Source organism: Monomorium pharaonis, chromosome 5 (assembly GCF_013373865.1).
Source record: "Monomorium pharaonis isolate MP-MQ-018 chromosome 5, ASM1337386v2, whole genome shotgun sequence".
NCBI classification, from domain to species: domain Eukaryota; kingdom Metazoa; phylum Arthropoda; class Insecta; order Hymenoptera; family Formicidae; genus Monomorium; species Monomorium pharaonis.
Window position 1 is genome coordinate 25,779,589 of NC_050471.1, and position 17,295 is coordinate 25,796,883.

At 38.8% G+C, this 17,295-nt stretch overlaps 2 protein-coding genes across 2 annotated transcripts; both read left to right on the forward strand.

The window, feature by feature from the left end:
• Window positions 1–234: 234 nt before the first annotated feature.
• LOC105828443 (transcription factor SOX-14) lies at window positions 235–16,626 on the forward strand. Its single transcript, XM_012666764.3, has 2 exons — window positions 235–5,397; window positions 13,425–16,626. The coding sequence occupies exons 1-2, from the start codon at window positions 5,189–5,191 to the stop codon at window positions 14,245–14,247; spliced, it is 1,032 nt and encodes a 343-aa protein (XP_012522218.1). The 5' UTR covers window positions 235–5,188; the 3' UTR covers window positions 14,248–16,626.
• On the forward strand, window positions 14,293–16,967 carry LOC114255007. Its single transcript, XM_028192660.1, has 2 exons — window positions 14,293–14,486; window positions 16,778–16,967. The coding sequence occupies exons 1-2, from the start codon at window positions 14,293–14,295 to the stop codon at window positions 16,965–16,967; spliced, it is 384 nt and encodes a 127-aa protein (XP_028048461.1).
• Window positions 16,968–17,295: the final 328 nt, after the last annotated feature.

A 17,295-nucleotide genomic window follows, 5' to 3' on the forward strand; every position in this document is an offset into this window, starting at 1 on the left:
AACATAAATAATATTGTTTTACTATATTATTTTGTTTCCTATATCTCATACTCACATCTCATAATAATTAAAAATCATTAATCTTTTTTTAAAATAAATTAGAGTACAAAATGTCACTGGCCGGAAACTTTTGCACGCCACTGTATATACCAAATATTTTTCTCTCAGCGCAGTAACATTTTTTTTTTTTTTTGTAATCTTGACTTTTTTATACATAAGTTACTTTATATTTATTTTTACAGATTTATAAAAATATTTAATACAGAATTCAATTACTCAGTTATGATATTTTTTTCTATGATTATAAGTACAGAAAATCCAAGACGTTATTCGATAATTAAGCATTCTTTCCTGTAAATGTGTGGTGGCTTAGTATTTCATATTTTTATTACTCTTCTGTCATTTCAAAGACATATTCGATGCAATATAGCACACGCTTGAAAATATATGCGCAAATAATAAGACTTTGCATACGCCGCGTCTATTAGACGGAAGTTGCCAATTAAAAAGGTAGGAGGAAGATCTTAAGGAGCCGACGATAGATCGTCGAGAAGCCGAATTGTTTCATTGATGAGCGAGCATTCAGGTCGAGGCGGACGGGAAACAAGAAGTGGAGGGAGACGTGGGTACATTAGATGTTACGGCGTTTACGCTCGCAACCCTCTTTCGGACCGTGCCAGTCGATGAATGGTATAATCAGCGGTCGCGTGGCACCCCCGTGCTCGACAGAGGCCGTCGGGGAGAGTAAGACGAGAAATGAAAACCCCTCCCATACCACTCACTATCCCCCTGTTCGCCCGTGATGTTGGAATCGCGAAAAATCACTTAGCTCGCCTTGTCGTGCTTTGTGCTACACAAGTATTCTTTTCAATTCTTCTGCACGCTGAATTTTATTGCAATTTAATTGTGGAATTTAATGCAAAATAAAATAAATAATTATATAATATAAATGTGAAAATCCAAAAAGCAGAATCCACAAGAAGAAAGTAGCAATGTATAATTGAACGAAATTTGAAGCCAAATTGATATTAATCAAATAGAAAACTAATAATTAGTTTTATAATTGCGATCGGTCGTTTTTCCTGAGTGTCTATTGATCGTACAACATCAGGTTCGATTAAGGAGACGATATTACATCTCATTTCAGAAAAATATTCAGAAGATCCGGAAGTTCGCTGAATGATATGGCCATGTCAAGGAAAGATTCCTTAATTATTTTGTACAGTACAGTGAGTACGGGGTTCCGTGTCGTTTGGTGTTGAATTGCCCGAAAAAAAAAGACACCGTCACACCCCTCGCACTGTCGGCGATGTGCGATAAAAGGCGCGTTCACGCCCCTTGAATGACAGAATGTATGACGAAGAGACGGCGGCCGATAAAGGGCCCCCGAAACGACAGTCGATCGCTGTATCTCGCTCATTGACGGACACCGTTGGAGAGCGAATTTATTGTGCGGTTAATAATAGGCCCCCGCGTGACAGCCGATCGCGTCCGTTTATCTGCTCCGGAGTAGATGATCCTTCATTATACTACCCCGAGATATACGATGTTTGTTCTTTGTCACGCCGGATTAACTACAAACCGAAGCGTGTAATTTAAAAGGGATCTGCAGGTCGTACCGGAAATTCCAATCTCTCGTAAATTGGTGGAAATACCTTAGCATATGGTGACATCAATTTGTCATGAGTTGTTCGTAATTAGTCATGTCATTAATAATCAAAATATAACGTCAATGGAAGGAGAAATAACGTGAAAACGTCATGTCGGGATATTTAAATTCTGAAAGAATGTATTTCGATTCAATGTTACAAAATAAAATAAATTTTATTGATTAACATCACATTTCAAATTTCCAAGGGCCATCACTAACATCGCTTAACTTCTGCAATAATACGAGGATATTATATTTCATAATGATCCATAAATGCTTGATGTTAATAAATACATATTCATATAGAAAATTAATTCAATAGTTATAAAAAGATTTAAAAAATTTATAAACGTATAGTATTGAAGTTTTTACTGATGTTTACATATATGAAATAACTTTTCTATTACACATTTGAATATAATATATATTAAATGTATATATTGATAAAATATAGCTAGTGTCCTGTACCTTTTATATTTAATTACATATACAAACTATGCACTGATATATTTATACCATGTAAATTACATTGCTATATATTTAAGACGATATACAGTAATAATGAAGTGTAATTGAGACATTAAAAAATACATTGCGAATAATTTGACGTGTCGACAGTCATTAAAATGTTTGTATGATTAATACGTCATCATACTTGCTAGGGAATTATCTTTCCAAAATAAACATCTTCTTAGAATGAATTGATATTATTTGTTGTCAATTAAACTTCAAAATATCGTCAAAGATGTTATTTTCAAAATAACAACAAATAACATCAGCTGCTACCTGAACTTAACTTTCCCTTAACTTAAAATTAACTTAACTTATATTTAGCTTTCTCTTAACTCAATCTTAAAAATAATATTTATTTGTTTGCATATAATAATATGTTTTATTTTAACTTTAGAAACCATATTTTTCTCTTCTTTCAACATAAAAATATATTTTCGTATAAAGGATATCTTCTAAAAATCATGATATTTTTTATTTTTGTATTGAAAATAATTTACCGAAATTAAAGAAAATACGTAAAATTTGTATCTTCAAATGTATATCTTATCTTTTAAGAAGTTACATCCTACACGTCCATGCAATTTTTCACTCTGCATTCGCATTATATTTTCGTATACATATGTGGAGCAAAATATTATAATATGTACATATAGTATATCTTGCTTTACGTGTGTACGAAAATACATTTCATACGTTTTAAAAATGTAACTCATTTCTTTGATTCTTTCGCTGAAATGTACAACCCGATCTTCCGCGGCGTGACACAGATTCGTTTTTCTGCGGCAGATGAATATTCCTGCGCCTTCCGGAAATTCAATGGCGACGGCGCAGTCCCTTCTTTATGGCGACCGAGAGATGTTGTCGCCCGTACACCAGCCCCCTTGTCTCGTTTTATGCCTTCTCTCTTTATCGCCTTATCACGAAAGACGTCTTCCAATCCCTCTCCCCTCTCCGCAACTCCCTCGTTGCGGCTTCTTTCTCTTTCTCGCTTCGTGACAAGACATTGCCGTGACCGTGATAACATTTATTATAAGACCTGGCTTTCTGTGCTCGCCTTCCATACTCGTGTATCTCTCTGCAGCGGACAAAGCGAGAAAAGGAAATTCTTCCCTGCCTGATGACGAAAGTCGGCGACTGAACGACGAACGCATCAGCGGCATCATTTGTACCTTTTGTTCAACTCGACATTCCTCGAGCTCCTTTTTTTTCTCTGGATTTTATTGTCAGAATACAAAACGCTAGGCTATATTGATATTCACTTATCTCTGTATAGCAGTTACACAAATAACAAATGCGACCTCTGATAGGCCGGGCTCTTACTTCGTATATTTACTTATTATATCTGTTTTGCTTTTATTAAAAGTTTCTCGAGATATTTAATTACCTATACTTTTTCATGATCAGGTCTTTTAGCTGCTGCTCTAGTGCAACAAATTAAAAAAATATTTGTCTTTGATTTATTACACCACATTATATATCATTCTCTTCCTTTTCTGATGAAACAAAAAGCCAAAGTAGATATAACTAAATGTTTTATTGATTACAAGGAAGATTCGGAAACATAGAATTCCATAAATATTGAGAAAAAATTCAGACTCTTTAAAGTGCCACGATTACATATCGTCCGCCGCTTCGCCGAAGAGTCCTCTCACTTCTTTCATTCGCCATTGTCTTCCTAAGTATCAATGGACCGCGGATGCACCTGGGTGACCACCGACGGAAGGCGGAGAGGTCGAAAAGGCGACTGCGGCGACAGCAGCGGCGCGATAATCCACGACAAACGCACCCACACCCCGCCGTCGTTGCTCCGTGAGCGTGCGAGAGAACAGAAAGAGGGAAAGAAACGGAGAAGATAGAGTCTTCTCTCCACCTGTTGCGCGAACCCGCGTATCCGCTCTGGACCGCCATGCCGACGCGGCGGCCAATCGCGACCGCCCATTGGCTGCGTTAAATAGTGGGGGCCGCGCCGCCGCGTCCGATTGGCCCATCGTCTTATTTTACCCCACGTCCCACGGGAGCCGAGCCGCACCGGCGAAACCTCCGTCCCGCGGGTTCGCCCCAGATGCTACGTGCTTCGCGATGTTCCTGAGGGAACCCCCGCGATTCTGTCAGTGCACCAAAAGGACTCGTGTCCGTCAGATCAAGCCTCGCTCGATAAAAGAAATTACGTCATAGAACTGTCCTAGAAGAATTGCTGAAGTAATAACTGTATCGTGAAAGAAGAAGAAGATCCTCTCAGTTGAAAAAGCCTCCGTTGATAGATTAGTTTAGTTTATCGTGAAATTGTTCAAGGACATATCAAGAAGCTACAGCTATCCTTCAAACAAATCCAGTGATCAATACACGATTGCATAATCTTAGACGATTAAAAGATTCGAAATGTCATTCCGGTATAATTAATGATCTAAGACGTCTATGTTTTTAGAAATAATTTTTATTTCTAAAAAAATGTACTATTTCTTTCAGAAATATTTATCTCTCAGATGAAGAAATTTTGTCGCTTAAAGATTTTAAATAGATCACCGTTTATGAGCGTTGTATAAATTTATTTGTTAATTAAAACGGTTTTCTTACGATATTATTTAATATTTAAATAAACTAGAATCACCTGGAGGAAGTTTAGAAATAATCGTCGAAGAATGTCTCAGTTGTCAACATCATTTTGGTGCAGTGAAGGTGAATCTATTTGAAAAATTTGACAAATGATCTAATTGATTGACAAAGTCAGTTAACGATACGTCATGCTCAACATTCTATCAAAGAAAACTATGGAAGGAGTTTTATTTAAGAAAGATTAGTAGAACCTTCCTGCAGCCCTCAACAATAAAAAATATACACACACATTTTAAAAAATTAACAATATTTTTAAAAAAATTTTGGACCTTCGGAAATACGTTAACAGGATGTTCGAAAGATTATCTCATCCACTTGAGATAAAAGCAATCTATAAATCTTTTAATCCAGAAATCTCGTCTACTCGTGAAGAAAGTGATTAGATTAAATCGAGACATAAGAGAACGTCTTATGGAGATGTCGTCTAAGACCCTGCATAACGAGCATATTAAACGGCCCATGAATGCCTTTATGGTGTGGTCGCGTGGTCAACGTCGCAAAATGGCACAAGAAAATCCAAAAATGCACAATTCGGAGATCTCAAAGAGGCTCGGCGCCGAGTGGAAGCTCCTGAGCGAGAGCGAAAAGCGCCCTTTTATTGACGAGGCAAAAAGATTAAGGTGAGCCCACAGAATATATACTAATGACAAACCAAATATACTAAACACACATTTTTGAATTTGAATTTGACTTTATTTTAAGTTCAAAAACTGTTATTAGTGACGATTAACTCTGTTACGACGATTAAATTAATCTTTTTTATTTAACTAATGTTTGAAGTTAAATTTATTTTAAATTACATATTTTTCTTATATACAATTTTAGAAATATTAATTTGTTAAAGTTTTTATTTTACTAGCTTCCGTATTATGCGTTTTTCAAACTAAAACTTGGTATTTTTTTAACTAAATTTATTATTTTCACAATAAACAGCATATTCTATTCTTCTCTAATTCTGATAACTTCTATTCACAACATGAGTACTTCCTGTAACAACAAATTACAAAAAATAATGACCGAATTATGATGTAAATAAAATATAAAATATATTTAGACTATATATAGAGGATAGTAATTTATAAAAATAACTGTTGAAATCTCTCAACATTTTACATTTATGTTATAATAATGTGTCAATAGTTTCTCTCATTATATACAAATTATATAGACAATAAAACAAAAATAATAAAAATAAAAACTTAATCATTTATAACGAAATAAAATAAATAGATTTTTTATCTATTTAAAAGTTCTCAGTTTATTTCTATACAAAGATATTGATCCACAATAATGAAGATAATTATAAGAATTTTGAGACAATATTTTGAAAATTATATTGCATATTATAAGAACATTTGTGATGAATTAGATTTTACCATTCATTTCGTACAGGATTAGAGAAACACCAGTACAAATTTTATGCCTTTAAACGCCTGAATCATATTTTACATCATATTTTACATTAGGTACATACATACTTTCAATTACAATTTAATTACAATATTTGATTGATACTGTCAGTATACAAAATTAATAGATTTATAAAAATTCTTGAAATAACATATCTTAGATTTTGTTAAATCAAATACATGTATCTTATCAACGATTCAATAACATCTGTCTAGTAACAGTTTATTTATTGGTAGTAAGAAATACGGCAAATATAGCAACATTTCGCGTCAAGGTTTCAACAGACAGGCGACTTCTTTACTTCGTGGCGGCACTAATTGCCCCTCAGTCGCGATAATATACTTCAGATGATTGCGTTGATCGGGGTGGGGTCCATATCAGCAGAACCGGAGGGATCGAAAACGGCGGGAAAGCGTGCCACGCGATCGTCTCGTACTTCATAATACAGTACATTGTTGCCGAGAAGCTTAGGGGCTATGCTGCGCTAAGCCTGGATTGAAATAGGGTGAGACGTGGCCGGTATTTGCAGGGCGGATGAGACGAGCTCTTTATTACCGGCCCTGAATATTTAATCACTGTTATGAGTTTATTTAGCCCGCCGGGGCGGCCGCCGACCGATTTTTCGAGGTCGGCGCGCCCTTAAAAGGGCCCCCTTGAAAAAGAGGTCCCGGTAATCTAGCGAGAATCCTCCTCTCGAGTCCTCGTAACGTTTTGTAATTTTGCGAATCTCGTTCGCGTAACGTTTTGCAATCTCATAAACGCAATTTCATCAGAAGCTATATCAGTATTAATTTTGTAATAATCAACGCTTAAAAAAAAGTGATCGGTTCACTGAAACTTGGAAAGTGTTTTGATATTGCTTAATATATTATTTGATAATTCTTCTCGAGTTCTTACGCTAAAGAGAAAAGTAATTATGGTTATAAATTGCATGGTAAATAAATTATGATTAAGTTCCATTTTTACAATTATTACTGCTTTAATATTAGTAATAATAACTTTGTAGTTTTATGAAATTTATAGTCTTATCAACTGTAAAAAATCTTACTATAAAAATTATAATAATTTCAAATATTAATATAATAATTGCATTGTTTGTTTAAGAAACGAACGTTAGTGCTTTTGTATGAGCGCCACGCCGCAGCTATGTGTGTCACTGTATTAGTTTTTTGAAATCATATGGAGATCATCATTAAGAGAAAAAGTAGTTAATAGAAGAAATAAGAATAATAAGACAAAATGGTAAATTTTATTGTTTCGTAAAAGAATAAGACATTGATTGAATCATTGATCTAATGCAGTAAATTATAAAGAAGATTTCCTATTAGTGTTTCTATAAGAATTAAGATAAATTACCATCAAGTACAGCCAAATTAACGTTAAAACTGATTTAGTAACTTATTTTATCACATTTAGGTTGATACTACCGTATATACTGTAAAAGAATAGAAATAAATATTAATATTATCAATTAATAATTAAATTATGTATTGCCATCGACTATAGCAATACATAATATAGCAAACTTGATTTTATGTACTTACTCTTGTTATGACCGCTAAGCTCAGATATATCACACATAAACACTTTCTTTGGCAAAAGTCTTTTAAAAATATTATATATCAAACGAAATAAAGAAACACAACCATACAAATATTCTAGAAGATTATAAGTAGATGAAAAATCAGTAAATTTTAGCGTCAATTTTTTATGCCACATTAATGTAATTAAAAGAATTAAATGTGAACTGAGCCTCATACGAGAGAGCAATGGAGAGTTGATAAAAATATATATATCAAGATATAGATGTAAAAATAAAATTAATATTTTTATACGATAAGTTTAATTATTGTAAATACAACTATGTCTTCATATTCTCGCTTATCATTTACGTAATAATAATAACTAATATCTATAAGTTGCATAAGCAAAGCAATTATAGATATCGTTGACGAGAAAATGAGTTAATCTATTATAATCAAGTTTTATGGTGTAGTTGCAAACATTTCTTTTTTTTATATATAGAAAATATTGTAAAAAATTTGATGACGATTACAAAATGGATTATTATATTTAATAAATTATGAAACATCCAGTAATAAAATTTTGAAAAAACTTTACATATACATTCATTAATAACATATAAAATACTTCTTAAATATTTTTTCAGAAATTATTTCAATATTTAAATAAATTTATGCTGTTTTATTATTTTATAGTACTAATCGTATATTAATTGGAGTTGTAAATTATATTATTTTATTTGGCTACTTTACTTTCTTTACTAATAATTTTCTTTAAATAAACTTATCTTAATCTTTCAATAACACGTACTTTAATAGTAATACGAGTCTTAATAACAAATCAATATCCAAAATAAAAATTAGAGGGACAGGGAGAGGAATAGGTTTGCGCGAAAGGTGCGTGCAGATTAAATTTAGGAACGATTCTCGCTCTCTCGCTTTTCGATCTCGTCTCGGGGAACAAGATTTAAACTGATTCCACGCTCTAACCCCGTGCCCGCGTTGCAAAATATCCCGACCTCGATTTACATTCCGCCCATCGGGGGAAAAAAAAAGGAGGAAATATAAGAAAGCGAGGGAGTCGGGGGTGGATGTTCCGCGATGCCGCTGAAATTTTCGGCGAGATCGCGAATACCGAAATTGGCGTCATCTTAAATAGATCGCCGCGTAAACGGAGATTTCATACGCAGAAAATGTAGTCCTCCCCCCTCCCCCGGTTGACACAGTCGCGACGCTAAACGATAATCAATTAAGCGACCGAATGCAACATAGTTTGTCGCATTTTGATCCATCAAAATTATTGAATTTACTTGATTCAATCGATACATTTAACTTTAAATTTTGCTGTATTTATTATGTAGTTTACATAGCAGTAGCGACGTATTTTGTACCATTCAGTTATTATACGTCGGGGTTATTAAATTTTCTATCGGCCTCGAGCCGATAGCCGCGCCGCCGCCGCCGCTTGGCTTACTAACGATACAAAAGCCCAAACAAAAGGCCATATTTTTCTATCGAAAATTTCTAAAAGAGAAAGAAAACAAGACGAGTGGGCCGGCGAGGGACGCGGCCGGCGGAGTGAGAGGGATGGGCAATCCGAGGGAAATTTCGACGCGGACGTGTAACGGCGAATCCGCTTTTCTGGCGGATGGTAGCGACGTCGACGACGAGAGGGAAAGAGAGAGAGAGAGAGAGTAGGGTAGCGGCCGTAAAATAAAAGGGGCGAGAGAAGGGGAGGGAAACAGAAAGAGGGGGAGAGGTGTAAGGGAGGTGTAAAGTCGTTCCCTTGGAGCGGCGTCCTCGGTAGGAGCGGGTTCCCTTGGACCCGCGCCGTCACTGGCCCGACGTAATCTGTCCGTTCGTTCACGGCGACTCACAATGTGGCCCCCGAGATAACAAATAAAGCCCCATTGTCGCAATTGTGTGGATTTAAAAGGATTTGCCCGGCTCCTCCGCACCCCCGCACCACCACCGCCGCCGCCCACCGTCGCGCCGTCCGCGCTCAACGATCCTTTCTCTCTCTCTCTCTCTCTCTTTCTCTTTCTCTCTCCCACCCTTTCTCCCCTACCCCACCACCCCTGTTTCTCTCTCTCTCGTTCCTCGCTCTACGTACCACTTCAACCCCCTATGTGTCCCGCAGCCTCTTCCCGATTTCTCACTTCTCTCGTTGCGGCGGAACGGGCCTTTTTACGGGCTTTGATGTCGCATATGAACGCACACCCTCCCCTCCCTTTCTCCCCCATGATATCGTGGCGAGAGATCTGTTAATAAGATTAAGTCGCGAACAATCCCGATTCAGTTAATCGAGAGTAGACTCTGCATTGACTACAATCGCGTGCGATACGGAGAGAAAAGAACCGAGAACAATCGCTCGTTTAGTTACGATTTAATTAAATCAGCCGCAATTTCTCGCGATTGCTTCTCGAATTGAAATCATTGAAATTTATCCGGTTTTTTTTTTTTTCTTTCTTTCTTAATAAACGAAATTTCGCGGAAAACATATAGTACATTTATAGATAATAATTTAACCGTTGCAGTTTCCTACAGAAAAATAAGCTGGAAGTGTGACGGGCGAGCTGCGCTCTCATCTTTTCGAAAACGCGGGAGCTAGAAAGGTGCCGTCGATCGCTGAAATTCCTCCGAGATCAACGCGTTGCGACACGCGATTAAATGCCGCGCGAAGTCCGCGCTTCCGATCACAATCGTAACTAATTGTTATTGTTCCTTGTCGCGACGCGGCGAGCGAGAGAGAGAGAGAGAGAGAGAGAGAGAGCGTAGCTTATGGTATGTCACCACCGGGCTGATATAGCGCGTTGTTTATCAGTCGCCAGATAGAGGCGACGCGCGAGGGGTGGAAAGCGGGGTAGGGTTTGGGGGGGACGGGGAAAATGCGCGGAGGTTGGAATTGTAAAGATTACGGCTGATGTTTATGCATTTATGCTGAGTTATTGTCGGCGCGGCTTTACCGATGTTTATGCTGATTTACGCTTTGTGCTATCTGCCGGGACACATTGTCCCCGGAATTATTATTCCGCGGTCGCGGCGGCGGCGTTTCGCGCCTCCCCTCCCCCTCCCCTCTCCCGCTTCGCTGCCCCCTTGAAATTTCGAATTTCGTCACGCAATGAATTTTCCAGTCTTTTGTAAAAAAAAAAGGACACGATCACCGCGTATTAGGGATACGAAAGAAATTCCAGTAGGATCGATCACGATTTTTTTCATCGCTGCGACAAAACAGCTGAGAGCTTGACGCGGGAAAAGCCCGCAAATCGCAAGAGAGAGGAGAGCTAATTTTCCAAATAAATACTTGGCATTCGTGTATATCAGGTATGGATTCGAAATGACATTTATACAAAAAAGAAGAAACGAAACGGTGCGAGCAGTTCGCCGCGACTTAAAGGCAGCGATATCGGCAGCAGTGACAAAACGACTTTGCTTTCTCGCTGAGTACAGCATTATGACGGCGCGAAGTAAATGCACCGCGTTATCATCCTCGCAGCCTCCGACTGCATTGTCCTGACGGTTTCCGGCGAAATTCTTCGCGACAACCGCCGTTACGAAAAAGCCCACGTATCTCCGAAACCTCCGCTCGCGTCCCTTCTCTTTTCTTTTTCTTTTTTATCTCCACGAGGTGAGGCATAAATAAGCACTACGTTTGTGCTCTCTTGGGTACATAATAGAGTATTATGTGTCGGAGATACCGCTCTTCTACCGTTCCTCTTGCCCTCTCATCGTCGCACCAAGGGTGGGGGGTGTGTGTACAAGATACTTACTGCAAATACCTATGGTTCCCCGTATCGTGTTCTGGAACGATGATAATACGACCCATTGTACGTGAGAAGGCGAGAACACAGTTTATAAAAATTGTGGCGAGGTGTTAGCGTGCGCGATAATCGATAGTCGCACTGTAACACGATAAAAAGAAAGACATTGTGTATATATACTGAGCCCTTCCAGAAAGGCGTTCGCGATCAGCTCCGTTTCTTGGGGGCTCTTGTTCGTAATTTGGGGTCTCACTTGAAAGAAGAATATTTATTTTCATAGCAATTAATATTAGGAATTTCGTAAGGTTCAGCTTACTTTTTGAAAAGTTTAATATATACAATTGTTGGCTGAGATTGTTAAAAATTGTAAGATTGAAATTTTTTTTCAAGTCCAAGCTCGTTCAGGAAAAACCTTGTCAAAAAGATTTATTTTTACGAATCTTTACTCAAATAATTTGACCAATTTTTTATATGCATATGTTAATAAATGTTACTTGAAATTTTTAATTAAAAATATTTAAAAATAACATCGGCACATTAGCTAGCCCCAATCTTGTCCTTAACAATAACAATTTACGGTGACCAACATAACGTTTAGTTTATCTGAAACAAAAAAATGTAATAGGTTCTGATATACATTAATAAATCTAGTCTTTATTGTGTACCTGATTTTATAAATTTTAACAAAATGTAACAAATTACAGATGCAATTTTTTGTCGAAAAATTTCTTATTTTTGTAAACATAAAATTATGACTCTGAAAAAAATCTCTACGACTGAGAAAAAATCTAACAATAGCTATCAATTATATTTTATTTAGATGCAATATTTTATTCGATATTACTAAACATAATTGTAACCAAGCATTTAGTTTATATTAACCAAACATTAGGTGGAAATGATTATTATTATTATTATTATTTCAGAAAAACTTTTGTACTATCATCTAGATTTGATTATTATTACCAGACTTTTTTTAGTAAAGTATATACCCATGAGTACGCTCTCTTCTCCTTAAATATAATAGAACTGTCACTTAACGACTTTTGTCATGGGATAATCACGGAATTACGCTGTAGACCCATCGCAGGCAAACTATCGCATTTTCAATTGCGAAACTATTCAATTAAGCCGTTCCCTTCCCCTAAATCGCGTGTATGAAACCCCTCTCGGCTGTTCTTTTCCCTTTACTTTAGCGACGTATAACGACCGCGGATTCAGCAATGTATTTACGATAACGACGAGCTTTAATGAATCCGCGTCAAAAGAAAAAAATAAACAGAACAAAGTTAAAAAAGAGAATTATCAATAATAATAAAAGATAGATTGCTTTTTTCTTTATTAAGGAAACAATCTATCTTGTACGTACAGAAGGTAATTTTTTATTTTTATTTTTAAGAAAGAAAACACTATTATTGACTTTAAACTTTTACATGCATTGATACTAAACTTTTGCATTTCTTGATTGTTTAAATTATAATGTATTGTGTAAATTTTTTTAGGGCATAAAATTAGTTATTTTTATTATCATGCAATGCGAGGAAATCTTTCTTATTAAGGAGGATGATAGCAGTTTTAAACAATTTTCAAAACATTTTTGAAAAATTCTATTTTTTGCGAGGTAAAACTTTATTTAATCAACATTATTACAACTTATATAATCACAATTATATGTTATACATATATTTATTAAACATTTAAATAATGCAAGAAAAAAAAGTTATTTTTCAAAATAGATTATCCTCGTAAGATCTAAACACAATTTCTGTTTTACAGAAATTTTTCAATTTATATTTAAATATACAATAATGTCTAAAATATTTATTAATAAGTCGTTGGGTATTATTATCACGGCATTCACCACAGTTGTAGTCACACTATACGACACCAAACACGAAACAAAATTTCAGTCGTCTCTCAATACAATGTTACAAATTACAAACCACCTTTCAGAGCTCTTCACATGAAAGAGCACCCCGATTACAAGTACCGACCACGCCGGAAACCAAAGTCCCTGGTGAAGAAGGAGAACAAGTTCGGCTTCTCGATATCGCCGCTGATATCGCCTGGCGACAGCCTGAGCAATCTACCGCGCGGTCTTCTGCCACCGTTGACGCCGCCGACGCATCATCCATTGATGTCGCACGAGGACCTGAAGATCCCGCGGTTCTTCCCGCCGTTCGCCTATCCACTCTATCCACTGCAGCACAAGCTAAGTGACGACTTCAACGGCGGCAAGCTGGCCGCTGATTTGGCTTTACAAGCTCTCTACACTGGCAGCCCCTTTTATCCGAGCCACCAAGCAATGTCCTGGCCGACAAGCCTGTCGGCATCTGCTTGTCTACAATCTAATTGTAGTTGCCCAAGTCCGCCTAAGGAGCCCAAGAGGCCGTTTCCGCCGACCAAAATGGATGATCCGCCCTTCCCGAGCCCGGCAAGAGCCGACGATGACGCTGTCGTCGCGGAACGGGAGGAATCCCGATACCGAAAGCTTGAAATGGACTTTGCCACCAGCCTAGAGAATCATCATCATCATCATCATCATCAACAGCAGCAGCACCATCACCCACATCATCAGGAGGACCGTTCCCAGGATCGTTTCTCCTCATCTTCATCCTCGTCGCCGCCCACGGAACAGTTGGAGAGATCGTCGACGACGACGACAACTACGACATCATCCTCGTCATCCTCAACATCGAGCGCATTCTCCGTGCAGAATCTAACGTCGTCCTCCAACATCTCGAATTCAAGTTCGCAGCGCGCACACGTCATATGAAGGCCGCTTCCGGTTCTCCCGGACTTAAACTTCCGGGGGAGCCTGATGCCGACCGCGTGGCCAACTGCCGATTGGTGGCGAGTAGCCCCGATGCTCTCCCCGATCCCTCAAACGACGGTCGTGAACCTCAGCACCGGTATCATCAAGGAAGACGCTGTCCACTTCCAGGACGAGCAACAAAGGAATTCGGCAACCGTGTCTAGGTCGCCCAGAAACGGCGTGCACATCGCTAACGTGCAGTGATCTAATTGTAACAATCGGACGAATATTTCGGTATTTCGCAGTCGGAAGTGAGTCAGTGCTAACGTGCAGTTTGGACAGATCGACGTTGAGCGCGAGGACGCTCTCTCTCTCCTTTTAACGTGGACTCGTTTTGCAGTTTGACGATCTTTTTCAGAGTAACGTAATCCGCTACTGTGGCGAAAAACGATGCGTATGGGTGAAGTGCCCGCCCGAAAAATATATCGGAATCGAAGAGTAGGCCGTATTGGAGAAATGGCTTTGCGACCGTAACCGGAGAGCCGGCTAACAGAAACAGAAATCGATAACTCGGCTATACGGCCCCGAAATCCCACAAAGGGCGGGCGCGCAAAGGGTCCTCCCGACCGGATCGTGCACGCGAAGCTGGATGCTAGAGGAGTCCAATTCTGATGAGATAACCAACCCTCTCACTTGCCACATATTATAGGGCGGGCGGGCGGGCGCGCACGGGGGTGGACACGTTGGGGAAGGGAGGAAAAAAAGCTCCGCTCTTCTGGCGGAGGCAAATCTCTTCTTTGGAACGCGGCCGTGCGAAATAAGCCTGAAACGTTCTGAATGCTAACGTAGAGACGCGTACGAACCCCGACGACGCGGTTTCGTTGTATCTCGCGACGTCGCGCCGCACCGCGCTACGCCAGCTTTCGCCGACGAAAGCGGCGAAACCATCGATACGGCGAAATGGAAGACGCGTGGCTGACTCTACGAACACTAGTCGACGCGAATCCTTTTTCTAATATTACCATGGGAAAAGCCAGAAGGATATTTCCGAAGGTTGCCAGGGTTACATTACGTTCTGTCTTGCTAAAGATTGATTTCCGTCAATTCGTTGTCCGGATAACGAACGGGATTAAGTTGTTAATTTTTCTCCAACCTCTCCGCGGAGATTTACAACGTTGTAACACGTATGTTTATTAATATTTTAGTAATTTGAATTATTGTGATTTTAATTTATTGTGATTAAAAAGCTTCTCTCTCCTATTCGGCGCTCTCTAAATCTCATAACGCGAAATGTCATTCTAAAGAGTGAAAATTGAGCTTGCGCAATGTTCGACGATTTGTTACACTAATAGAAATGAAAATTCACTCCTACAGCAGCGAATAGAATTCCTATAGGAGATCATTTGGACCTTTACTTAATCTCTTTAAAGTGACATTTCATTTTACTAATTTTAGAGAGTGAGGAAATCTAATTTGAAGAATGAATGGAATGAAAAGTATGACATTTTGATCATTAAATATGTATTTATTGATGTACATAATTTTTTACATCTAAAAAAATGTGAATTAGAAAATGAAACAAAGACACATTTTTTATATCTTCCATAACATTTTCACAAATAAATCCCTATTTTGAGCAGTGTTTCTAAGGGCTTGATTTAAGAGAGAGAAACACGAAATATTCAAATATTTTTCTATATATATATATATAATTGTACAATTTATACATATATATATTGTACAATCGGTGTACGCGCGGTGAAGATAAGTTTTCCATTCCATCCATTCTCAGAATGATTTCACCGAACCATCGGACCGGATAAGTCCCTTAATTTGTAACACCAGACGCGCATGTTTTGTACAATCTCGTTTTTTGTTATATGTGTAACGATTATTGTTGACTTGTTAAGGCGAGTTGTAATTATCGCTCGTTCGTCGAGAGTAATCCGCCAACTTCTCTTCCTCGTAGAAATTTCCGCTAAGTATTTCTAACGACCGTAGCGAGCACTGATGCGAGTTCATTAGCGTGTACCCTAACGGGAGTAAGATGCAAGTAAACATAAAACGTATCTAACGCATAGAAAAACTTATCCTCTCTTCCTCTCATTCTCTCTCTCTCTCTCTCTCTCTCTCTCTCTCTCTCTCTCTCTCTCTCTCTCTCTCTCTCTCTCTCTCTCTCTCTCTCTCTCTCTCTCTCTCTTCCTCTTTTTCTCTTTTTCGCAATAATCACGCGACGCATTTCGCGGACACATAGCGACGCTTCGATTAACTCGATTAATTCGGAACAAGAGTAACGCGGATGCGCCACGTTAATCCCCGCCTCGACGATTACGATACCATTGTTAATTACTTCTGTAATATAATGCAACGCGTTTGTAAATAAATCTCGATCCGAATTAAGAAATGCTGTCCCCGCTCCACACCTCCCCCCCTCCTTCTCCCTCAAACTCCCGCAAACATGATGATTATTTAGGAGCACAAGCGGAGGCTTTCTTTTTCCTTTTGTTAGCAGAGTTTTTACGCCTCGGTATACACATTTGTGTTGGGATAGATATTCGCAGTCATTTTTGTACGCTCGCATCCTTATCAAATGTCAAATATTAGCGGACAGCCTAAAGTCTACGTCCGAAAAAGTCTCGGCTTATCGCGAGGCTAATATCGCGCGAGTGAATGTGACGAGCGCGCGCTTTGCACCACCACCACCACCACCACCACCACCACCACCACTACCACCCTCGTAGTTTCCCAAGAAAAGCCGCGAAATTAATCGGAGGTGGGGTGACGACGAGGAAAATCTCGAGGGCAATGTGAAGTTTCCTCCGTACCCCCCTCCCCGTCGTCTTACACCCTCCCTCCCCTCTCTTCCGCCGGGTCTACGGGGCGGCTCGTCGTGTTTTATTTCTGATAGCGACGCCTCCCTCGCCTCCACGGGGACATTATCGCCACCGCGAAGGACCCTTTCTTCCCCCATAAAGGCAATCATGCTTTCTCCGCGGTGAGATAACGACGGGAATGGCGGCCGGGAGACGTTTTCACACCGTGGCGGCACGTTCCCTTCCTGTTCCACGA